The sequence below is a fragment of the Globicephala melas genome, chromosome 5 (assembly GCF_963455315.2).
Source record: "Globicephala melas chromosome 5, mGloMel1.2, whole genome shotgun sequence".
Classification (NCBI taxonomy): domain Eukaryota; kingdom Metazoa; phylum Chordata; class Mammalia; order Artiodactyla; family Delphinidae; genus Globicephala; species Globicephala melas.
The window spans coordinates 119,581,413-119,606,906 of record NC_083318.1 but is presented as its reverse complement, the minus strand read 5'-3'; the positions used below and the strand labels follow the sequence as shown (position 1 = coordinate 119,606,906).

Sequence of the window (25,494 nt, the reverse complement as noted above, 5' to 3'; positions counted from 1 at the left end):
CCCAACGCAGCCAAAAAAAAATTAAAAAATAAAATTAAAAAAAAAAGCCAAATGTATTTGATCAGATGGGCCTTGCTAGGTTCCTCCCTGTTTACCGCACTTCGTTCAGTACTTTACTACAGTTATCTACGGTGATAACTCCTTCCTGGAACAGGCTTTCTATCTTAAATATTTTAGGCAATAAGGGTGAAGTTCAAAGGTCCTTGCTGAGTCTTTCGGGTCTTGCTTCCTTTCAGCTCTAAATAATCCACATGCCAGAGTGGCACGTCTTGGAGCAACTTGGCCCGAACACACCCCCATCAGTCTCAAAAGAAAGTTTGACCAGAAACTTCTTTCACATTCTCAAGGAACAGATAATTGGTATAAACACGAATAAAGAAAAGAGCGACTTTGGATGGAAGAATCTTACAAGAGTTTATTGATGGTCTGATGTAACTTCCTCATAAAAACCAGTGCCTCATCCAAACCCATTTGGGAAGGAACACCTTTCCTTAGGACTTCGTTAGCAGCAATGTGGCCTTTTTCCTGGTTTCCTCTTGAAGCCAAGGAGGACGTTGTGGGGCTCCTAGCCACAGAAGCCTTTTTGTGTCCCCTGTTTCTTGTTTGTAGGAAATAGGTTTCAGCCTCCATGACCTTCCCTAAGTTCCAAAGGGCAGGTTCAAACAGCTGTTGACCAGGGAAAGGAGGTGATGCAGAGACAAGGGAGGAGCAGTCAAAAAACAATAGTGCAGCCTTGGGGCAGGTCCTGGTTCTGCCTCAAAGGATACACATAACAATATCTTTGAGCTCTTCTACAAAACTAAAATCCCCAACAAATGGAAGATGTTAAGTACTTGATGAAGCGTTCTTCATTCCAGAGAAGGTCACGGTTTGACGCACCCTGATAATAATCAGCAACCCACCCTTGAGCCGCTGCTATAAAACTCCTCACCAAAGCCTTGGGTTGGGACACACAGTTTTTGAGGGCAGGAGCCCGCTGTGTCCCCCTTTTCCTGGCAAGGCAATAAAGAAATTCTTTTCTACACCCAAACAAACAAATAAACAAAAACAAGTGTACAGAACTCCATGCAAAAACAGTGTTATTTGTAAGTTCAGGTGTAACCTATGCAGCAGATGAGAACAGGAAGCCACCTGGCTGGTTTGAACCCCTCATCCCAGCTGTGTGACCTCGGGCAGATTCACACTTTCCAGGCCTCCGGTGCCTTTTCTGTAAATTGGGGATGTAACAGGGCCTGCCTCATCGGTTGTTTTTAGGATTAAACTAGTTAATTTTATCGCAGGGTGGTCACAACAGTGTCAGGCACTAGTAAATCTCAGTACACTTGTGAATGTTTTAAATGAAGTCAAGCATTCATGGAACTTTAGAACCAATTAAGAACCTTTATGGAGGCCCTCACCAAACGAATGTCCCTTCTAGCTTTTAAAAAGTTTAACCTTTGTGAAAATAACCATGTTTAGCTGAACGGAACTTATTGGAGTGGCTTAATCCACAGGGGGACTGGTGTCAGATGATGCTCTGTCTGCACCCACCTCCCAACCACCACACCCGCCGGGACTCACAGTCCTGCCTTTCTGCCTGCTTCACAGCTTTAATTCCTCATGACTACGCGTCAGATAAGGTTGGCTAATACATATGACTTAGCATCGAAAACGTTCCTTATTTAACTTAACTAATGAGCTTTGATTCCGTTCATTGCCGCCCTCGAACAAATATTTATTGCACTGTGGTGCTGAGCAGATGCTGTAATTGCACGGTTGGAATCAAACCCAGTTTCCACCCTCAGGGAAATCACACAAGTCAGATGTGTGTGGGCCCCAGTGCAGAGTCAGAAGTGCCCTTCTGCCTTCAGACACAGGAAGTGCTATGGGGGCCCAGAGAAGGCAGAACTTCAGCCTGGGGAGGGAGACGGGGTCCGGAAGGCTTCTGGGAGGATGTGGGGTTTGCCCCATTTTGATAGCAAAGGGAGAGACTGGATTTGGTGAGGTCAGAGGAAGACTATTCAACATTCAGGGCACCCATTGATGCCTCAGGCGTCGCCCAGGACGCCAGGGGGTTCCAGAGGATAGAGCTTGGGGTCCAAAGACCAGGTTGGAATTGAGTCTCTGTCCTGCAGGCAGCTAGAGCCCCTCTCTTGACTCTGAAGCCAGGGCCCTCATAAGGTCAGGGCTGAGCTCTGGAAAATGGGTCAGAGGGTACTTTAAGGCACCATGTGGAGGAGAAAGGAGACAGTGGAAAGGTCATCCCCCGTCTCCCAGCAGACCTGGCCAGCTGGCCCTTTGGTGGTAGATACTGCTTCTATGGAAGCTTCCACGGGGCCATAAACACCAAATGGCCTTGACCCCTGTGGCCCTGAGGGTCCCCGGCCTGCTTGCTGTCCTCCTTTCCTGTTGATAAACAGGTCGCTGTCTGCCGGGCCCAGGACCAGGTGGTAGGCACATGGAGGGATCTGCAGAGGTCAGGCTGTTGGCGGCAAAGAGTGCTGCTTCCGGGAGCTGATCCCCACCCTCTGTGAGGCGGGTAGGGGACCTAGGTCTCTGAGCGTCACTTTGTTTACATGAGGCTGTTTGGTCCTGAGAACTAGGTCCCATGGCCCGCCCCCTGCCAACATTTACACGTGAGAATTGTTAAAGGTTCATGTTCATGTTGTGTGGACTTGGCCAAAGTTACGTGGCCAGGAGGTGGCAGAGCTGGGACAGAACCAAAGCCTGTTCTTTTTACAGAGCCACAAAGAAACCACCGTTTTCCTGGGGCTTAAAATCCCTTTTCAGGGCTTCCCTGGTGGCGCAGTGGTTGAGAGTCCGCCTGCCGATGCAGGGGACGCGGGTTCGTGCCCCGGTCCGGGAGGATCCCACATGCTGCGGAGCGGCTGGGCCCGTGAGCCGTGGCTGCTGAGCCTGCACGTCTGGAGCCTGTGCTCCGCAACGGGAGAGGCCACAGCAGTGAGAGGCCCGTGTACCGCAAAATAAATAAATAAATAAATAAAAAATCCCTTTTCAGAACATTGCCCACAGGGGCCATCCTCGGGCCTGCCAGGAAAGAACTGTGCTGACCGCAGGGGCCACCAGCAGATCACACCATGTCTGAGCGCCTGCCAGGCCTTCATCTCTCTGGGCCTGCAGGAGCACCAGGGGCTGGTCTGCAGTGGTGGGTGGAGGTGGGGGGGGTGTCTCACCACGCTTCCATGAAGCATCATGGTGTTTGTGCTGCTCGGGGAAGACCCAGTTGAGGCCTGGAGAGGGTTTGGCACCAGAGCTTCCCACGCATCGCAGTGAGACCCCCCCGCTTCTGAGTGCCCCAGAGGGGTATTCTTTCACGGAACCTGCCCTGTCCATCCTCTTGAGGGGTGGACAGCAGTGTCAGAAAGGCCGCACTCCCCTTGTGGACGTGCTGCTAAAGACCAGTTCTTCAATGTTCAGTTATTCAAATGCTCTTTTCCATTTTTTCATTTCCATTCCTATATCCCAATCACACATCATGTAACTGCAAAAACCCAAATTTCTGCATGTACCTATTTCAAAGTTGTCCATAAAGCAGGACCTTGTCGTTCCTGAACGTGCTGTGAGACAACAGAATCCTTTAACCGTCCCAACTCCCGGTCTGCACGTCCAGATGTCAGGGTTAAAGCCACACCAGCCCGCTGTGCACATGTAAACCTCACCGAGAAGCGCTGGGAGAGCTCCCTGCACCTGGCAGGGTCTTCACCTGGGGACAAGTGCTGCTTGTCATCATGAAATAAAGAAAATTCATTCGTTCAACAAATGCTGAGCACCTACGGTGTGCTGTGCTCTTCTGAGGCACAGGGGATGCAGCAGTGAACAGAGTGGTCCCCACCCCACGTCAGAGCGTGACGTTTCCTGGTGGGGGGCTGGGGGGCCATCAGCCAATAATAAAGTGACATAATGCCCAGGAGAGAAAGGGGCCACAATCACCTGCCACGAGCGCTTTAGAGGCTCCTGTCCAATTTGCCAGGGTTCGTGTGTTTTCTCCTTTAATCATCATGGCAGCCATTGCAAGATAGACATTTCCACTTTGAAGATGCGGGAGGGAAAATAACCACCCCCAGAGGTGTCCATGTGTTAATCCTCTAAACGAGGCAAAAGGGACTCCGCAGATGGGTTAAGGGTTTTGAGATGGGAGAGGATCCTGGATTATCCAGGTGGATGCAATGTAATCACAAGGGTCCTTACAAGAGAGGGGCAGGAGTAGTATCAGGGAGAGAGAGATTGAGGATATGCTACTGGCTTGAAGATGAAGGAAGGGACCATGAACCAAGGAATGTAGATGCCCCTAGAAACTGGAAAAGGCAAGGAATGGATTCTCCCCTAGAGTCTCCAGAGGGAACCGGCCCTGCTTGAGAGTTTTCATCTTGATATTAGCCCAGTGAGACCCGTTTCAGAGTCTGACCTCCAGAACGGTAAGATAATGAATTTGGATTGTTTTGGGTCACTAAGTTTGTGGTCACTGGTTACAGCAGCCACAGGAAACTCATACAGAGATGGAGTGGGTCAGGAGGCTAGTGTCCTCCAGCTCACACAGCCAAGTCTTGATGGAGCTCAGACTCAAGCCCCGCTGCTGGCCCTCTGCCTGGCCATTTCCTCCCAGCTCCATAGAGCAGTTTGAAGTTCTCTTCCTGCAGTGGAAGCTGAAGTACACATTTATGGCGGTACTGAGCGAGGAGGAGAGTAGCTGTCCTCCTGTTACACGGGGGACAGAAGACCTCTGTGTTCTGACCATAAGTGCTCTTGACAGGTGGAAATTCCCAGGGGCCTCAAAACCTTTCTGCAAATGGGGGGGGGTATAAATTATATATGAAATGAATGGATGAAAAAATAAAATGGACACAGTAGTTACTTTTAGAAAGCAAAATGAATAGATTAGGATATCCTTAAAAGGGTACCTAACTACGTTTTTTGTTTTTTGGGGTTTTTTTGCGGTACATGGGCCTCTCACTGTTGTGGCCTCTCCCATTGCGGAGCACAGGCTCCGGACGCGCAGGCTCAGCGGCCATGGCTCACGGGCCCAGCCGCTCCGCGGCATGTGGGATCCTCCCGGACCGGGGCACGAACCCGCGTCCCCTGCATCGGCAGGCGGACTCTCAACCACTGCACCACCAGGGAAGCCCCATGAAAGTTTTTAAAGGGAATAAGGGAAATAATTTCAGTTAATCATTGAGATCGGAGCTCAGGGCCGTTGCCATCTCCCTCTGTGTGCAGGCTTGTGTGCAGACTTGTCAAATCCTCATGACCTTTCTTTAGATAATATCTTGTTCACACAGTTTGTGAGATTACTGAAGGGGAAGCTAGGGAAGAGATCTGGTCATCTGTTAATTACTTATTCTTCATTCCTACTTCTTGATCTACAGAAAGAACCAACAAGTTAGGAAGGTATCGTGTGAGCAAAAGATTTGAAAGGTATGCTTGGGCCAGAGATGAGTAGGGCATGGGGGCGCCTGATTTAAAAGTTAGTCACGATGTAGTTTTGCTAAAGTGACAAGAGAAAAGGGATTTCCTGCAGAGGACTGTTTCCTGCAAAGAGCTACTTACAAATCCCCCCCTTCAGATATCATTCCATTTCTATGGGATTAAGGACGAAGGTCCATCTCCTGTATCTGCTTAATCCTGAGAAAGGGCGTCGAGGTCTTAGAGTGAAAGGTATCGACATGGGTCTGAAGCATCTCTTTGCTGACAGTTTTAGCTGCCCATTTACATATATGGGCAGAACAAGCTACTATTATTTTGATGCCCACAAAGATATAGATTATTATGAGCAGTAGTGTTAATCCCATTCTCTTGAGGCCAGTTCTTGGAATTGTGCTGGCCACAGATTCAACACTGCTCAAGATAGAGCGGCTTATGTCATGGCTGCAGTCTCGTCATCACGCAGTTAGCTTTTCCCTCTGGTGGCAGTTACAGTATCTGTAAAACAACTCAGGAATGTACATCAGCTACTGAATCTGTGACTCTATCGTCCTCATCGTTAACTGCTCGAGCCTGCTCTCTCGTGACTCAGGGAGGCCTGGGAGACCTCAGCTTTTATACAAACAAGAGGCAGGGGACATTGAGGGACCTTTGTACTTGGGAGGGGGCCCGCACAGGGTTCTGCACGGCTCCAGCATTAGCAGATACCAGCACCACTCCATTTATCTTTATCCCTCGCAGGTGCCCTTCTTCTCTGGTAGTAGAGCCCTGACCTTGAGCTGGACCTTTGGCTGCCCAGGAACAGCCCTGTTTCCCAGCCTCCCCTGCTGTGGGCCTAATTTCTGGTCACTGGAAGTAATTGGAATGGATACAACATTCTTCTCCTGTTCTGAGAGTCAGGGGAGAGGTTGGGTTGGCCTCGCTTGGCTCATACACTGACCCCATGACTAAAGCGGGCGAGACACTTGGTCCAGCGCTGCACCCAGCCTGCACACATGAGGGAGCGGAGGTTTCTCCCGAACCAGCTCATAGCCCAGTTACCAGTAGATGGGAACGTGGCTGCTGGTGGTGATGAACCGCATCCCTGCCCTCCCAGCCTGCGTGGCTGCAGGGACTCCAGATTCTGGCCAGCAGTGCCAGGGGTCCTGGGGGTGCATGCAGAGCCCACACCACCCTCCTGAGTGGTGTCGGTGGTTTGGTCAGCCTGCTGGCTCCGGGTGCAGCAAACCCCTCTCCTCCCGGACCTCGCCCTCCCCCAGCCCCCTCCTCCCTCCCGCAGGCTCCCTGCTGCCCTCCGCGCAAGGCGGCTTCATTCTCAGCATGGACACAGGCTACCCTGATTTCCCACAGGGACCGGGCTGCAGGGTTTGGCAAGACGTCACTGAAGCTTGGTCCCAGTGCGAGGGCAGAGCGATGATGTCATTCAACACGCTTCCAGGGGGCCCAGGCTCCATGCTGACCACTTCTGCCAGGATTTTCTTCTTTAATCTGCACCACCCCACGAGGTAGGTGCTATCATTCTCCATGCTCTGTGGATGAGAAAACTGAGACGCGGGAAGGGTAGGTAACGCCCCCAAGATCCACAACTGCCCTCAAAGCCAGGCTTTGAATCCCTGAACTGGGCTCCAGCGTCCCTGCCCTGAACCACTTAGCCTCTGTGCTGCTCACATAGTGGGCACCCAAAGAACATTTGTCGAGCAAACAAATGAGTGATTAAGCAGGTTTGTAAAGGTAAATGGTGAAGTTAGTTCTCATCTGGCACCCCCCATAGGCGTTACACGTATATTAAATGAATAAGTCACTTCTCCAGCCATCCATCTCTATTTTGCATGTTTGTACATCTTTTAATAATGGATTCCTTTCCATTTTTATTTTTACTTTTGTCTTCCTAATATTGCTGCCTTCTGCGGATGTCAGTTCCTCTCTGAAATTCATTGTCACTTGACTGTGTGGGCCCCATGTGGAATTCTAACAGCATCCAGGTAGCGACAATGGGGCTTTGTTGTTTAAAAGAGGACATGGCTGTTTTAAATGAATCACTCACAACTCGGGCAATTATCTTGAGCTCTATAAGCTTCTCCGTTGCTAGGAAACCATCCCTCCCAGCTGGTAAGCCTTTGGTAAAGTTTCGTCGTCGAGCGGTTCCACTTCTGCAGGCCCTGAGCCAGCCTGCTGTTCCAGGCTGCGAAGTTAGTTCCCAGCAGAGGAAAAGCAGCAGTGGCCCGAAAACACCCCTCGGACGGCACCCATGGGGACCTGAGGTGGCTCAGGTGGCGGCGACTCCAGGACCCAGTCTGGGGGCACACTGCCTGGGGGCGGATCCCCAGTTTGTGGCCTTGGGTGAGGTACCCCTCTCTCTCTGTGCCTCAGTTTCCATCTTTGTAAAATAAGGAAATCACAGCATCCTCGTTTACGGCGACTTGCCGATGAAATGAGAAAAGCTCACAAAAAGCTCTCAGCACGGTGCCTGGTGCAGTGCACGGCTCAGAAGCGCCCGCTGTTAATACAACAACGACACGGAGTGTGAAGGGTAAGGACGCTGCCAGGCAGCTGGGCAGGTCACCGAGGGGCCCACACTCCAGGCCACGGCTCAAGGGCATAGTCCAGTGGGTGTCAGGAGCCTCAGAGGCTCGGGGCTCGGGGGAAACAGGGTGATGGCTCTGCCTTCACCTGAGCAGAGGATGGTCTGCAGTTGGGAAGAGGTCTGGCGAGGGGAGCAGAGTTTGAGCCTTGTTTCACGTGGCCCCTGGAGTGCTCGCCCTGTGGCCTGCCCACAGCTCAGCCCGGGGGCCCGTCCACGTGTGCCGCTCCCCACAGGGCCCTGGCCCTCTAGCATCCCCACACCCCTCTGTGCTACCATCTGGCTGCCAGCCCCTGAGCACGGCTCAGAGCTCCCGGCAAGGCCCCACCCTGGCTGCCCCCAAGAAAGGCCACATGGAGGCCGGTTCCGCCTTTGCTGCTCGACCTTAGGCGAGTACTTGGACCTCTCTGGGGTCCTCATCTGTGAAAGTGGGCAGGAATCTGCTGAAAGTATTGGCTGTGAGATCAGAATGAAGGGACCTGAGTGTGTCCACTCCCCAGAGCCACTGCGACAAAGGACCACAAACTGGAGTGGTTTAAAACAACACACTTATTCTCCTACAGTCTGCGGGGGCGGTCAGAAGTCCCACGTGGTCTCACTGGGCTAAAATCGATGTGTCGGCAGGGCTGTGCTCCTTCCAGAGGCTCTAGGGGAGAATCCATTTCCTTGCTTTTTCCAGCTCCTAGAGGCCACCCACACTCCTTGGCCTGTGGCCCCTTCCTCCATCTTCAGAGCCAGCGATGACAGGTGGAGTCCTCATGTCACATCTCTCTGACCCTTTTTGCACTGCTGCATCTCCCTCTGAGTACAGCCAACAGAGGTTCTCTACCTTCTGGGACTCATGTGACAGACTGCTCCTCCCTGGATAATCCAGGATATGCTCCCCATCTCAAGGTCCATCATCTTAATCACACCTGTGGAGTCCCAGAGCTGGTGCTCAGTCAGTGCTGGGTGGGGCTGGATTTGGTAGGGCTGAGACCACGGTATCGTCACCATCCTTTGGGCATCTGCCATGCGCCGGTGCTTCCACCATCTGAGTTTGAATCCAGACTCCTCAACTTACAAGTTCTTTGAATTTCGGCACAAGTTAAATCTTACTCTCCCTAAGCCTCAGTTTCTCCAGGTGTAAAATGGGTATAACACTAATACTCCCCCCCTTCCCCCACAAAAAGGCAAAACATGAAGCCTAAACGAGATACTACCATGGGTTTAACAAGGTATTTTTTATTACCTCACTAGTCATCCCAGCAAGAAGGAGTGGCATCGCCCTCTATTTACAATGGGGTTCAGAGAGGTTAGCCCATTGTCCAAGGTCACACATCCCGGAAGTGGCTTTCCCCTCCTTTATCAGTGTCCTGGGGTGGAGTGGTTGATGGAGAACTTAGCCAAAGTCCTGCCAGCACACCCACCAGGACAGCCACTTCCTTCCTCCTGCTGGGCCCGAAGTTAAAACACCCTCTTGAAAGTGGAGGCAAGGCCTGGGCTCCCAGGAGGGGAGCAGGGAAGCCACGGGGTACATGAAGCACTTCCCCACACAGTCTCTGGCTTATCTCAGCCATTGCAGCATGTGGGGCTGGGCCTCTCTGGCTTCCAGAACCAATCCAGATGCCCTGTGGTCTGGTTCCTCCCAGATCCTGTTCCCCAGGACACTGAAGCATGTGTGGTGCTGCTGCTGGCGGAGCACCGTATTAGGAGTTAACTGGACCAAACTAGAAACGTGGCTCCAGCACCTGCTAGCTGTGTGATTTTGAGCCAATTCCTTCACCTCTCTGAACCTCAGTTTCCTCATCTGTGCCATATTCTCAAGTTGGATGTGAGGCTCAAAAAAGGTGAGGGGAGAGTGTGAGAATATTTGAAAATCATGGTGGGCTATGCTTCCTTGCTTCAAAACAAGCAAAGCAAAACAAAACAAGACAACTCATTTATTGAGAGCTTACGTGCCAGGCACTGCACTTTGCAGGCCTTATCCAATTGAATCTCGCCCCTCCCCTCACGACCCCAAACCACGAGGTCAGTACTATCATCAGCTCCATTTCCTCAGTGTTGAAATCAGAGCTCGGAAAGGTTAAAGGCTGCCGTAGAATCTGGAGGCAGGAAAGCCTGGAAGTGAGCCAGGCTTCCCATGTGTATCCCCATCCGCCATATGTGCCTCCTGACGGGACCCATGGCCCATTAAAAACAAACAGCATTCCAAGCCTCATTTTCCATGTAACATTTGTTATTTTATTGGAAAAAGCTGGTATTAACATATTTATAATTTTATTCAACAGTTGGATAGTTTGTGAGACACCAAAGAAAACAAGAATGCACCTATGAGTCACAGAGTCCAAAATGGTCAGGCCTGTCTACTCTACCACCACGTACCCGATGCCACCGAGCGATCAGTCCTCAGAGTATTGAAATAAAAACAAAAACAACGCAACAACTTCACAATGACTATGTGAACGCCCGTACATTCAAAAAGAGCAGAAAATTTAAACGGTAAGGAAGCAAAGTTTGTGACTATGTTACTGGCCCTTCTGCCATGTCTAGTTTTGCCCCTCCCCCTCAGCCTCTTTTCTCAACACACATTTTATTCATAATTTGCTTTGGACATCATTATTTTCCAGGGATCCAAAGGCATGCTTTTTCTTCTGAGATCTTTTTCTTTCTTTCCCTTTTTTTTTTTTTCCTTTCTGGTTTGGTATCCAAAGTTTAAAACAGAGTAAGGAACCAGGAACTGTATTAAGACCTCCTTCTGAATACAGATTTGCACTTTGTAGAAATGGTCCATGTTAAATCTATGATCTGACAGTAACCTCTATCTGCAAATGCAAATTTCCTCTCAGCATCTGAATCAGAAAGGGAAATGGATCACACCAAATACCCCAGTAATTGTGTAAGGCCCTCAGAGCTGGATTTTGGCTTCAACAAGATTTCTATACAACCACATTTTGAACCTCTTTACAAAGGGAAAAAGAGGAATCCATCCCTGTGATTGTTAACTTTAGTTAGAATAGATATGTACATATAATACTGTCCAGGTTACCTGGATTTTACAGTGATATATAAACAAACGTTCTTCATTCATGTTGATTAAAAAAAAAATCAATGGACCCATTTCCTTGTGTAATTATCGTATGGCTGGAAGTGAGTGCACATGCGTTCTGTGCTTTGACACACACAAGAGTAGACCATTATCTGTTGAGAAAAATCTCGGGTTGGGCCTATTTCCTGGGTTAGGTTACATCTTGTAAAAAAAAAAATGTCGGATTCGGTTGGGCCTCTAAACTCCGCTTTTTGAATCAAAATGCAAGCCACGTGGTTCCGCTGCCAGTTCCAAGGGCAAAGACAAGTGGGCCTGGTGGGTGGGTGGGCCGATCTGGTCCTGACAGCGGGAGGAACTGTCCTGGAAATACCGTATTCTCTGCGGCCCGAGGGGAAGTGTCCTTTGGGACTGAGGGTCATAAAAGAAAATTTATCCTAAAATGGTCATAACATGCAATTTTCTTTTGGACGCAGTTCAGTGCATCTGGAAAAGGAGCTGGGGTACAGATGTGGGGTGGAGAGAGGGCGGAGTTCCTCGTTACCCAACAGGTGAGGGGCACCCCGGGGGTCTTCTGCATTCTGTGTCTCGATTCTCCCCGGACCCTCGTCATTGTCCCACCTGCTCTGTCCTGCTTCACAAGATGAAGAGATGTTTCCAGAAGCTTCCAGGCTAGAATGCTGCTTTAACATAAGCCACCAACGTGGTGGGTTATAAAGGGCCTTGTGGGAGCGCCTGGATGGGATTCCTGACTCCCCCCTTGGTTGGTGCAGGCCTTGGGCCTCAGTTTTCTTGTATGCACAATGGGAATGACAAGTTATTCACCTTTAATCCCTGGCACCTGGCACAGAGCCTGGCACTCAGTGCGCAGTTGGCATTTATGGAGGAAATGAATAGGCACCCAGTTCACAGGGTCGTGATGAAGATTCAGAAAGATCATGGAGGGAGCCAGTACGAGTTCCCACGAGGTGTCAGTGACGGCTGCAGGATGACAGGAGAGCCACAGGGCGGCTGCAGGGACAGACCCATGGGCCTGGGGGGCTGGCACTATGCCCAGCACGGGGCAGATGCTCGCGAAGGGTTGTTTATATGGTGAAGAACAGGCACACACATGGGATTCCATTCCCCTTCCTCTCAAGAAACTGTAACAGACCTGGGATATTCAAAGACATTAAAATAACCTAAAAGAGCTTGCAAATTCTCAGCATGAATTCACGATCCAAAAAGCAAAACAGTGAGACCCTCGGCTCTGAAACAGTGGCAATTGCTCCATTTATCATCAAAAGAATCCCTGGCTGGCTTGTTTGAGCTTCGTTCTCTGTCCCCGGAGCCCTGATCTGGGGCCAGTGAGGCGCGCGAGAGAAACGGCTCCGGGGCTCCCGCGTCCCCAGAAAGGAACCTCTGGAGTGAAAAATTAACGCGCAGAGGTAAAAATCCTAATAAGGTGGGAACGACTGCACGCGGTTAAAGTACGGGATGAAAGAACTGAACTTCAAGGCCGACAATCACGTCGGTTTACTGTGAATCCTTTTTCCTGTTTTCAAACAATCACCAGCAAAGGCGGTCCGGCCCCGGGATGCTGGACGGACGGCCCGGCGCCTCCTGGTGGCCGCTCCGCGCGTGGCCGTGTGGCACCTAGTGCATGTCGGAGTTCACCTTGTCCTGGAAGATGTACAGGTTGTTGGTGGCCGCGATGGCGATGATGTTCTCGGCCGGGTGCCAGGCCGTGTGCAGGATCTTTTTGGTGAAGTCCAAGCTGTCCACGCTGATGTCGTCCCGCCTCCGCTTGCCGCCCACGCACACGCGCCGCGGCTTGAGCACTGCCCGGGGCTTGCTGCTCTCCCGTGACGCCTCCAGGGTCACATCCCGCTTGGTGTTCCGGTCAAACATGCGGAAGAAGTTGTTGTAGGCCCCGGTCATGATGACGCTGGTGGGAGACGGAGCGGCGTTAGGCGGGGCAACAGAAGAGAGAAGCCCGCCCCTCCTCCCGGGGCTGCAGGACCATCGCCCGGGAAGCAGACGGGGGACACGCCTGCCTCTTCCCACCTTCTCTTAGGGTCTCTTGTCCTCCGTCACATCTTGGCTGCCTTAGCACACAGACTTAGGGCCAGGAACTGAGACCGTTTAATGCTCTGCCCCAAACATTATAAAAACATTCCCTTGTATTTTGTTTGCCCTTTAGTCCAAAAGAGAGAGACCTAGGCTTTCAGTAAGACCAACAACAGCAGAAGACGAGCAAAGTGGAATAAACACAGGAGACACTGGGCTACAAACTCTGCGCTGACAAAAGGCAGGCCCCTGAATCAGCCAGATGTGGCCTCCTGGCGGGGACCCAGGACCCTCCTGTTGGCTGAATAGTTGAGTGACTAAATGATCACTGTCTGCACACCATCAATGTGCAGGTGTTCACAGACCTCCCCCGTTCTCCTAAAGAGCATTCTATATTTGTCTATCCACTCCCCACCTCTTCTCCCTACCTCTCCTAAGGAGAAGGGATTCCTGTTGGACCAGAGGAAGGATGTTAATCTACACAGTAAGAGATGGGAGAGAAAAGAATACCACCTACATGGGCCTGGGCCTGGAGAAAGGGGTTGGGTTTTGGAGCAGCTGGGGGCAGGGCATACAAAGTAACTGGGGAGGTGGGAGTGAATTCCAGAAAACAATACTGAGGGTAAGGAAGTGGTCCCCTTCAATGTTCTTCAGGAGAGATGCGGACAGATTGGAATCCCTCCTCCCGTTAGGAGATGAACTGTGCTTCCTGACGGTGTCATTGCTCCAAGATGAGCCACGAGGACCCCTCTGTTTACAAGGGTTATGCACATGAGCCATGTCTTCAGTATCACCCAAGTCACAGGAGTAATCCCGTGCATTGGGCTGTGCAGGGTCAGATGCTCAGGCTCCCCGAATGATGCTGAGTCCCAGGCTGAAAGTGACGTATATCCTTGTAACATATTTCCTTCTTGTGGGAGAACCTGGGCTGACACCAGGAGAGTGTGGTACCTGAGGCCCCAGCCTGTAGCATCTTCATGGGAGACCCAGGGAAGCCCACCTCCCCGGGGCCCACATGAGAATGGACAAGTTGTCATTACAAGTCACCTGTCACCTCGCCTGTGGACCATGTCTTAATGTCGGTCCTTTCTAGATGCTGATGGCCTGGGTGTGGGTTGGGGAGGCCCCTCTGCTGCCTGGTTCCTGAAACTGCTCAAGGAGAGGGGTCTCCCCAGCAGAGGGAAGAGGGTAGAGTGGCATCCGTCTCCTAATGTGATTGATACAGCACTTTGTTTCCTTTCTCACTGATAAGTCTGCCCCTCCGACCTCTGATCCTTCACAGAAAGGACTTTTCACTTGGCTTGGGGCCTGGCAAGTCTGGGTCAGGAACCCCGTTTAGGTTCCGGCCCACAAGCAGCTGCCTGCCCAGGCTGTGCGGTTCCTGGAGATGGCCGTGTGCCCGTGAGGCCAGCCTCCCACCAGAGCCACAATCTGCACGTTAGTGCTTGGCGCCACCCCCCTCGACACCCAAACTGCTCTCCCTGACCTTGTGTTCAGAGATGGATGGGTAGGTATTTGGGGGCAATGAGGATGGAAAGCCCCTTCTATAAAGTGGCTCTTCTGCAGATGTTCCGGGGGCGGCCAGGCGGAAGGGGGTGAGGCCCACTCGGGCCCCAGCAGGGGGCAGAGGGCACGTGCCAACTGGGTGGTAGGAGAGGCGCTCCATAGAAAGACTGTTCGCAAATGTTCTGGAAGGTTCTAAGGGAACACAGGGAAAGTGCTGTGCCCTGGGACTGGTACATTTGGAGATTTTGAAACTACCCCGAGGCCTGAGAGGGAAGGGGAGGGAGGAGTCACAGGAAAGAGAGAGAGAGAAAGAGACAGAGCCAGAGAGGTCTGTGTGAAGGGGGCTGTCCTCTGAAGGGAGCTGTGCCCAAAGGGACACAGTCAGCCAAGACGACAGGAAACAAGGGGGAATAAACGCTCCGGCCTCTCTCTCCACCCTCAGTCTCCTTCTAGGGTCCTCAGTGGTTAAACCCGGCCAGAAGCCAGCGGGCACGGAGGCCTGTGGATGCAGCCCATGGGGTCGGCTTCCAGGTATAGTCTCTGTGGAGGAGGGTGGAGATGGGAGCTGGAGGGGCAAGTGGGGACCCCTCCGGGCTCACCTGGCAGCGCTAATCGCCGGTGGGCCAGCAGCGCCTGCCTGTGCCTCTACCTCTCCGGAAGAGGCGGGGCGGTGGGGGTGGGGAGGCTCCCGGCGCAGATGTGTCTTGTCTGAGTCCCCAGAGCCTGGCTTGGCCACCTATGTGGGAAGTGGTCCTTGAAAGAAGACAACCCCTGGCAGCAGCGGACAGGAACAGACCAAGCAGAGCCGCCCAGCCCCCATGCCCCGGGGACGACGAAAACTCAGTAAATGCTTCGTAAACCAAATGCACCGAAGGGCCAGAAGCTTCTCTCATTCACTGCCAGACCTGCAGGTTCAGAAGGTACCTGCCCCCAGTAGGGGCTCACTAAGTATCTGATGAACGAATGAATGAATGAATGAACGAGTGAATGGATCACTGAATGCCGGGGCAGGGTCACACACAGTCACAGCCACCCTCGGAAGACTTAGGAAGGCACGAAACAAGCTGCGTGGCCACCCCCCTGCACAGGGACAGGGGACAGGCCAGGGGTGAGTGGAGGGGGCTTCTCGGACGCTATCTGGGGAGGGGTGGCACGTGGCAGTCAAAGGGTTCTGCCTTTTAAGAGGTTTGTGTAATCCCCGGAGGTGAAGGGCGGGTGGTGGAGAACTCTAACGCGCTTTCTGGCTCTAGTCTCTTCTGTTCTGAAACCTTAACTGCTGTGAACAGACCCGAGTGCTGCAGATGAAATGACATGCTGCGGAGGTGCTGGGTGGGCGTGAGGCGCCCCCCAGCGCTGCTGGCGGGGGGGTAGTGGGGTGGGGGACAGTGCCCTCTGCTCCCTCCTTCCCAAAGAAGCCCCCTCCTCTCCTCAGAGGTCAGCTCACGCCAGGGAAGGCTGGGTTGGCTCTGATGTCGCCTAAGTTATGGCCCGTGAGACTTCACGACAGTGCCACCACCCATGCGTCACTGGAGCCCGAGCCCAGGTCTCTCGGGGCTGCCCTGGGGCTGCTGTGTGTGCCAGCGACTTCTCCTCGGGGTCCAGGCGTGATGACCCTTGCCTGGGTCATCACCGGAGTGCAGCGGCTCAGCCAGCCAAGGGTCGCCCTTGTTTGGGCCAGAAGACAGGGAGGAGGGCGGGGTGAGGTTGGGCCTCCGAGAGGCTGGGGGTGGGGTCAGAGGGGCCATCCTGCCAGCCAGCGCCCAAGTGTCCCAAGGCCAGGGGATGGGCGGGGGGGGAGCAGGGGGTGCTGCAGGGACAGGGCTCGTCACATTGACCTTGGCCTTCCCACACAGCCCGGGAGGTGACACCGGGGAACCACTCCCCGGGTCTGCACTCTCCGCTGCCCTTCTTCCCGCCTCTCAGACACAGCAGGGCTGCAGGGGCGAGAGGAGGGCAGGTGAGCAGGTGGCAGCGACCAAGGGCCACTGTGGGTGCGGGGAAGCCGCGCCCGAGTCTTCGTGTTCAGGAGAGGCAGTGGGGCTGCGAGCACGGGCATGCAGGGCCGGACAGAGGCCTGGAGCCCCTTCTGCAAGGTGAGCAAGGAGGACCCCGAGGCAGGGAGCGGGAGGGTGCACTGGGCTAGCTGCCAGCGTGCGTGCGTGTGTCTGTGTGTGTGTCTGCGTGTGCACGCCCTGCCAAGGGACTCCTCAGGCCTCGGGGGTCGGGGGTGACCAGTGGGGATGAACTCTGACCTCCCGACTCGGGGCAGCAAGCCCACCAGGCCTGTCTGGTTCAGCAGACAAGAGGGGGGCCTGCCTGGGACCCCGCCAGACGCCCCCTGTCCCTCCCACAGCTGGCGTGCACTGGTGTCAGGCTCTGCATCAGGGCGGGTCACGGGGTGGGCCCCCGGCACTGGGGCCCAGGCACAGGAGGGTCAGTGCCGATGGAGGCAGGGGGGCCGAGCTTCATGATGAGGGGACTCCTGCTTTTGGTCCTTCCTGATCGCCCGCTCTGCCTGGCCCTGGGACACTGGGTGACACTGGGATGACACTGCTAAGCCAGCAGCAAGAGAAGGTGGATTCTCTCCTTCTTCCACCCCTCCCTCATCTCCCCTCTCCTTGCGATGTCCCTCACCCCCACCCTATGAGGTGGTCCTCCCAGAGCCTGCAAAGGAGGAGGGTGGCCTGCAGGGGCACAGACCCACCTAGAAGCTCTTAAAACCCATACCAGCCCCGCCCGGGGTGGGCTCAGCAGCCTGGGGGTAGGTGCAGCACGTTGGATGGGGGAATCAGAGAGTCCCAAGGGCCAAGGCCTCCCTTCCCTGGGCCCAGAGCAGCTGCTGTGGAGCAGAAAGGGTGGAGCTCACCAGCTCAGACTGGGGTCAGGAGCCGGGCAGGAGGCCCTGATGCTGGGTGACCTGGGGAAGACAGGGAAGGAAGCCTTTCTCTCTCCACCAGCTTTACTCGGGCCTAAAAGGCAAAGGCAAAGGCACACTCCACAAGCACACGCAGTGCGGACAGTGCTTGGGTCGGGTCAGCCACCTGGGTCCAGATCCCAGCTCTGCCCCTGACATGCTTCCTAGCTCCCCGTGCAGTTTTCCCATCTATAAAATGGGGCGAGGGACCCCAGCCCCTGGTGAGAATGGACTAGATAACAAGGTAAAACACTTAGAACAGTGCTGAGCTCAGTAAATCCCACCTCGTGTTATGTATTAAATGCCAACAGGTATTTCTGAATTCTAACCATCCGTGTGGCCTGAAGCCCCACCCACCTGTCTGACTGGGAGCCCAAGACTAGGGAAGCAGAAGGAGAGGGTAGGTGACGGATTCCCAGAGAAGGAATCTGCGTGCCAAGGGGCCCGACCAGGGGGGCCTCGCCCCCTCCCTCCCTGCTGGCAGGGGCGAGAGAAGAGAGAAGGCAGCCCTCCCGCCACCCATTTCTCTAGGGAACAGTTCACAGAACCCAGTGGGTGCTTTCACACAACACCCATCCTTCTCCTGAGCCATCAGGGGAAGGGAGAGTGAGATCATTAAAGTTACTTGTAACCCACACAGCTGCTAATCCTCCTTCCATTTGGCTGCGGGATCCAGCTGACACCTCTGGGGGAGGGGAGGGAGCCCCACCACACCTGCAGGGAGGGGTCTCTCTCACCTCGGAACACCAGGTCCCAGCACCCTGCAAACCACACTGGGACAGAATGGCCCATTGCTCCCATTCTTAGGTGTTCTCTAACATTCTAGAAGGTTCTTTTAACAGGTCCTGGCTGCCCTTGTCCCCAGGCTCTCTTCTTTCCACTGGGGAAAGGCTCCTGCCCCATCCCTGTGGTTCTGGAGAGTGTGACAATCATGGTGCTCTACTGCCCCCTGCTGGCCAACTGTGGCATGCAATAAATCATGTCCATGCTGATTGGCTCAAAAGTGAGCATGTGACCCAAACAAAGCCAATCAGATCCTTCCACGAGAATTTTCCATATACCTAGAAGGGTGATTGTGGGCTGGGAGGACAATGGAAGGGGGACTATTTGGGGTCACCATCCCGAATAGCAAGGGGGAGCCATCTGTAATAGGAGAGGATGAGGCTAGTGTTTAAGAAGAAGCAGGGAGGCTCAGAGATGGGAGTGGACAGAGAGGAGATGGCCCCAAAGGTACAGCATGAGCCCTGGGGTAGCCTTGCTGGAACTTCTCAGAACACGCTTAGGCTTATCTGATTCCTGCAACTGGAAGATACTTGGTTGACACAAATACCTTCTTCCCAGGCAGAACAGATCAAGGGGAGCTTCCTAGAAGAGGTGGCATTTGAGGTGGGTCTTGGTGGCTCTGCAGGGTTCTTTCAGACAAGACAAACAACAGACCGGCGTGTGCAAATCATCGGACCATCCGCTGCCAATATGGAGCCATGGCCTTGCCAGGAGTTTCACATACAGCGTCTTATCCTCAAAGCAGCCCTTGAAAGTCCTGATTTATTAGAACTACTTTCCAGGTGAGCAGACTCAGAGAAGTCAGGTGGCTTATTGAAGCATGCAGCTGGAGAGTGGTGGAGCACGGTCTGGAAATCGAGGGTGTCTGACCCCCAAACCGCTGCCCTTTCCTCGCCCCCAGGCTGCCCATCTAAGTCTTGCTAGAGTTGGGTAAGGGGCGCTGTGAGGGTTATCCGATGTCCACCCACTCTGTCCTGCTACCTATACAACTGGCATGCTGGAAGCTTCCCGTTAACACGAGAAGGACAGAAAACGCTGAGCTGAGGGATTCAGAAGGTTTGTTTTGGTTTTCAAGGGTGGGGGCCCTGGAGGGCAGCACTTGATTCTCCCCTTTGCCTCTGAGCTCCTGGAAGGCTGGGACCAAGCTTTATTTACCTTGGGATCCTCCTCTATGGGGCTTGCTGGGCTCACGGGATGCTTGTGTTGAAGTGGAAGGAGGTGGCATGCCCCTATGCCTTCCAGAAGGTCAACAACCACTGACGGGACACTCCTGAGGCCCCAGGTGAGGGGCTCAGGATGGGCTGAGCTACAGTCCCACTCCCAGGGACACCTCAACCAGTGGGGAAGGCAAACAGAGGCAAGATGAAAACATGTAATAAATGCAAAGACACAGAAGGAAAACCCAGGAGGCTGGGGGTGTCAAGATGCAGAGGACCCTGAGGGCTTCCTGGAGGAGGTGGCCTTGAGTTGAGTCAGTAAAGTGAGGTGACAGCAGGAGTGAGCCAGGTGCAGTGTGGTCAGGGTTCCAGGGGGTGGGAGTAGAGCGGGTTGTGAAGGAAGGTGCAGGGACTACCAGGGCTGGGGTGGCTGGCATGTAAAGTGCATGGCAGTGAGAGGCAGGACAGCAGCTCCAGGCTGGGTACCCGAAAGCCAGGAAGAGAAGGCGGCTCCAGTCTCTGGAAGCCCAGCATGCCCGTTCATGGACGCCCCCTGGTGGTGATGTGAAGGAAAGGCGGGCAGTGGTCACAACCACTGGGAGCCCAACACATAAAGACAGAAAGACAGGCAGACAGACAGACAGACCACACGCAGTAGTACTGGAATCCCCTTTTCGCTGTCTTCTCAGATTCTAATAGACTCCCCAGCCCCAGACCTACTGCCGGTAATCCCTGGGGAACCCCCAGTGTGTCAGCCTGGGGGCAGGCCCCTGGAGGGAGTGCCGTGGGTCCCCTCTGACCCCGCTGCATCAGCCCAGTCTCAGGCCAGGACCTCCACCTGGCTTTCTAAGTGTCCTTCAGCGGACCCCCTGTGCCCACCATACTGGTCCCTCTGAGAGCACTGTCCACTTGGAGACTCCTGAGCCCCAGGATGCTGGCAGAAGCTCTAGGGGATCCTCCACTCCTGGACACAGCAGCTCGACCCCCCTTGGGTCCCCACCCATCTTCCCTGGTGGTCCCGGTGGGTCTGTGCTCACAGCCACACAGGGTGGTAGCACAGAAGCTCTCACACGACCATGGCAGTGCCAGCCACACTCAGAACTCGGGGACAGCCCAGCCTGCTCCTGGCCGGACACGCAGGACTGACGGGGTCCACGTGGACGGACGCGCCCCGGGATGGCACCTGAGTCGAAGGCTGCCGGCTCTCACTCCGCGCCTTCTCCCTCGCCAAACCCGCTCCACTTGTGAAGTGTGACGGGCGACAGGCCGATATCCTGGCCAGAGTGCTTTTCAGCCCTGCAAGGTCTGGTCACCTGGGTCCCTGCCCTGGGCCTTCCCTGTCCACACTCGCCCTGGGCTGAGCCAGGTGATGGGGAAGCAGGAACTCAGGTCAGGCTCAGAGCCATTTCCCAGGTGGGTGGGGCTGTGAGAGGCGGCTGCACCTGTGGAAGCCCCCAGCCGCAAAAGGTGCAGCAGCTCTGCCATGCTCCCCGGAGCCCAGTGGGCCTGAAGCTACAACCATGATGGCCGGAGGAGGGTGGAGGCGGGTGTAGACCGGTGGCTAAAGCCCTCCCCGCCTCGGGGCTCCAGCACCTGAACAGCCCTCAGTCCTGACAACCTGGGGAAGGGGCTGCACGGTGAGGGACCCGGAATTGACTAAAGATGTTTCCACTACCACTCAGGAGAACAGGGCTCCACGTGGATGTTAGGTATAGTTTCAGAACATGAAGTTTCCTTTCTGCCCTTGAATCTGAGAGCTGAGAGCTCGAACCTGCTACAAGAAAGACTGGGCCTCCTTGGAACACCTTGATTCCTCAGGCTTGATAACAGTTAGTCCCCCTGACACATCCCGCCCAGGTCACCAGCCGGCCCTGCAGAGTGGAAGGTCCCTAGTTAGGTGGGTGGGGTCCAAGGTCTGAGGTTACCTGTCGCTCCCATTCCAGGCGCATTCGAACTTGTCAAAAATGCAGTCGTTCTCATACAGGGAACAGAGCTTGCTCCGAAGGTAATCGTGGACCTGGTGAGAGAAGGGGACGGGGTGAGCCGAGGGGGGCACCCTGACAGTCCTGGCCCCCCTCCACGAGGAGGGTCTCACTGAGCAGGCCTGTGCCCTCTGGGGTCTGGACGGCATTCCCAGCTCAGCCCTGCTCATCGGGAAGGGTCCATAGCCTGGCACACAGCCGACCCCTGAGCTGTGGCCAGAGAGGGGACCAAATCCTGGCTTTGCTCCTCCCTGGCTGTGTGACCCTGGACAGTGACCTCACCCTCTCTGAGCCTTGGTTTATTCATCCTTAAAGTGATAAGAGCACTCACCTCATGGGCTATTCCAGGATCAAATGTAAGTGACTATTTGGTATAGGGTCATGTCCTCTGAGGACAAGTGGTCACCGTGAGCACATTGGCGACCATCATGGAGAAAAGGGGAAGGAGAATTCACATAGGCCTCTCAAGCATGATCTCGGCAGACGCCACCTGTCCTGTTTTATAGATGAGGCACTGAAGCTCAGAGGTTAAGTAACTGGCCCAAAGTCACACAGCGTACGAGTGGAAGGCCAGGATCCTCTCCCAGGGTTACCAGACACCACAGGAGAGAGGCTGATGCCCCATGACCTGCGTCCATCTGACTGTAGCCCCATCCCACAAGCTCTATAACCACAGGGCCTCCTGGGTGCCAGCTCTCTTCGGGGACAGGGCCCTGCCCTCTGGGTGGCGGAAGGGGCAGGTAAATGGGTAACATGAAGCCTGAACTCCCGGCTCTGCCCCTTTGTGACCCAGGGGAGTCACTTAGCTGCTATGAGCCTCAGGTTTCCCGTCTGAAAAGCAGGTCATGAGATTCCCCCTGCTGGAGAAGCGCATGAGGGTTCAGGGCAACGACCATGAGGCAAAGCACCAGGGAGGTGTTTGCGACCCCGATTAACTATGGAGGGATGGAGAGAAAGAAGTGTCCAACTCCTGCTGGGCAGTGACATTGGCCACAAACCAAGGGTCAAGTGCAGGGAGGGGTGTGGAAGAAAAAGGGTTTTTTTATCCTTTTCCGTCGGGGAACCTCTTATTCATCTTTAAAAAGCCATCTTTAGAGGAGGTCTCCTCCTCTGGCAGCCTCCCTGGATTCCCCCAGGCTGAACTTCTCTCTCTGAGTCCTCAGAGCATCAAGTACACCTGAGGCTCCTGCCCTGACTTAGCGTGTGTTTATATTGACCCCGCAGCCTGGAAGGTTCTTAACACAGGACTTCCTCAGGCCTCGGATGGCATGCCCCTCCCCAGAGAGGGCTCCCTGCCCGCCCTGCCCGCGAAGCTTGCTCCACTGCCCTTCTCTTCCCACTCAACCTGCACTCCTGCTTTATCTTTATTTTTGGGCCCTGCCTCACAGCTTATGGGATCTTAGTTCCCCAGTGAGGGATTGAACTCGGGCCCTCGGCAGTGAAAGTGCTGAGTCCTAACCACTGGACTACCAGGGAACTCCCCGCACTACTGTTTTAAATTCTGTCCATATGCTGACATCACCCAGATGTTTCTCTCCAGCCAGGACCTCTCTCCCCAAAGCCCACACTGGACCGTCCAGACCCCTCGAGGCTGGTGAACCCTGGTCCCTCTACCGTCCCCCATCCTTTCTGGACAAAGGTACAAAGGCCACAGGTGACAGCATGCTTCCACACACGTCTTGTCTCTCATACCCACACTCAGCCTGTCCAGGATCCAAAGCAATCCGGAGCCCAGTCCCTTCTCACCACATCTGTCCTACGTTGCCACCCTGCTCCAAGCACCACCACCCAGCTTATTGCAAACGACTTCTGGCTACTCTCCCTGTGTCTGCCTACACCCCAATCCCCAGCCCTGGTTTATCTTACAGGCAGCAGAGGGATCCCTTTGAAACCAAGCTGAATCACGTCATGCCTCTGCTCAAAACCCTCCGGTGCACACAAGTCCCCCCGGTCACCTCTCTGACCTCAGGCTCCTCTTCTCTCCCATATGTTCACTCTGCTCCAGCTGGCTCCTCACCATTTCTTTTTTTTGGCCATGCCGTGCGGCATGTGGGATCTTAGTTCCCTGACCAGGGATTGAACCAGTGCCCCCTGCATTGGAAGCGCAGTCTTAACCACTGGACCTCCAGGGAAGTCTCTCCTCACCATTTCTTGAGCGCACTAACCATGTTCCTGCCTCAGGACCTTTGCACTTGCTCTTCCCTCCTCTGGGAACACCCTCCCTGTAGAGGGCTCCTGCCCTTATTTCCCCTAGGCTTCAGCATCCCTATTTTCTCTGCCTCAGCCCCTGGTTTGTCACTCTTTTGGAAGCTTGTGATTATTTCACCTGTTTGCTAGGTTTCTGGTCATCTTCCCTGCTGAAACGGATGCCCCTCTAGGCAGGACTTACTTGTCTTGTTCCCTAACAATTTCCCAGTGGGGTGCACAGGGCCTGGCCCATCACAGGACCTCAATACATTTTTTAAAAATAAATGAGTGGGGTTAGAGGCAACTGGAGATGGTGGGGCTGGGCGCCCCAGGTGGGCCACCTGTCTGAAGAAATAGCAGGGCCCTCCCCCAGCTGTTTCCCTTTCTCCACTCTGCTTCCTCAAAAGCCCTCAGCGGCTCTCATGTGGTGTGTGTCTGTGGCTAGAGGTCTCCTAGCCCATGGCCACAGCAGGTTCAGGTTCACTGTGTTCCTGTCATCTGGGACCCTTGAGAGTGAGGTCACGGCTCCTCCCTTCTTCTGAGCCCAGGGTCTAGTGGGGCACAAAGCACCAGCCCGGTATGTGTACGACTAAGATGAATAGGGATAAACGGTGCCTGAGGTCATTTCTGGACACAGATTGTTAAGATGCTCGTGTTCACCCCTCCAGGTTGGCACGTTTGTGTGTGCTCGTTGCACTCAACGCAGCCTCACTGATGCACTCGTCCAAACACACGTGCTGTTCTCTCCCGCATACTGAGTGCCTCCTGCCCTCTGGTGGCAGGGTGAGGAAGGGTGTTGACTATGGAGTAAGAAAGACCAATCTAAGGTCGGCTGCTTGCTACTCTACCACCACAGATATGCCATTTAACTCAATTTTCTCCAAATAAAATGGGATAGAGAGAACACTGTCCCCACCATCCGGGACAGCTGGGAGGCTTAGAAGAGGAAAAGCGTGCCAAGGTCTTATGTCAATGAAGCACATGCTAAGGCTCACTTAACACCCATCCCTACCCTTTTCTCCCTGTCTTCTTCAACCACAGAGGCTGTAAACCTACTAATTTTTCCAGCCTGGTCATGGGCCTGTTCTAGCCAATGAGTTGTAAGAGGTCTTCTCAGGAGTGTTCTGGGAAAATTTTTGTGTTCATAATAAAACATACCACAGATCCAAACAGCACAGCCTTTCACACTTCCTCCTTTCCTGAATGGATGGTCAACATAGTTCCTGGAGTTGTGGCAGCCATTTTGCCACCATGAGGTATCAAACATGAAGGTAGAAAACCAACACTCAAACAATAGTGAACTAAATCACAGAAGTGGCTACTGGGACACTGGGCAGGTCACAAAGCCACTAAGTATTCTAGGATACTCCAGGCTTCCTGTGAAGGGAGAAAAGCCCCTATCTATTCAGTACTGCAAGTCAGCCAAACACAATTCTGTTTTACACAATTTCTAGCATCTAACAGCTAAAAAATGTTAGTTATGTTGGTTTTACATAAAGATTACTATTTTAGAATCAATAGGTCAGCTGGGCCAGAAGCCAAGCACCCAGCTTTGGACCTGGTCCTCCAGAGCAGTGATTCTCCCACTTTATTGGGTCCTCACGTGCTTTGGGAATCTGAAGGCTCTGGACCCTCTCCCCACAAAATGCTCACATTGAACACTGCACCTAGCTTCAGGGTCTGGGGGCTTTTGCTGACACCAGGGACACGAAAGGCTGAGGGGCCTCAGAGGGCTGGACACAGTCATGTCCCTGGGCAGGCTCTGGGAAGGGCATGCTCTGGGAAGGTGCCGGAACAGTTAGTCCCACAGGCCTGAGCAGGGGTTAAGTCATTCCCGCCCCAGTCTCTGACCCCTCCCATTCCCAAGGGTAGAGGAGGGGCTGACCCCTTCC

At 53.9% G+C, this 25,494-nt stretch overlaps 1 protein-coding gene across 3 annotated transcripts in view; it reads right to left on the bottom strand.

Moving 5' to 3' along the window:
• Nucleotides 1-10,640: 10,640 nt before the first annotated feature.
• Nucleotides 10,641-25,494, bottom strand: part of PPP2R2C (protein phosphatase 2 regulatory subunit Bgamma) — a 136,744-nt gene continuing 121,890 nt past the window's right edge. For all 3 annotated transcript variants that reach the window (XM_030845119.2, XM_060299748.1, XM_060299747.1), the window contains exons 8-9: nucleotides 21,359-21,450; nucleotides 10,641-12,951 (exon numbers count right to left, since the gene is read on the bottom strand). In XM_030845119.2, the coding sequence (XP_030700979.1) occupies nucleotides 12,660-12,951; nucleotides 21,359-21,450 (384 nt within the window). In that variant the 3' untranslated portion in view covers nucleotides 10,641-12,659. The remainder of the gene's footprint in view (nucleotides 12,952-21,358; nucleotides 21,451-25,494) is intronic.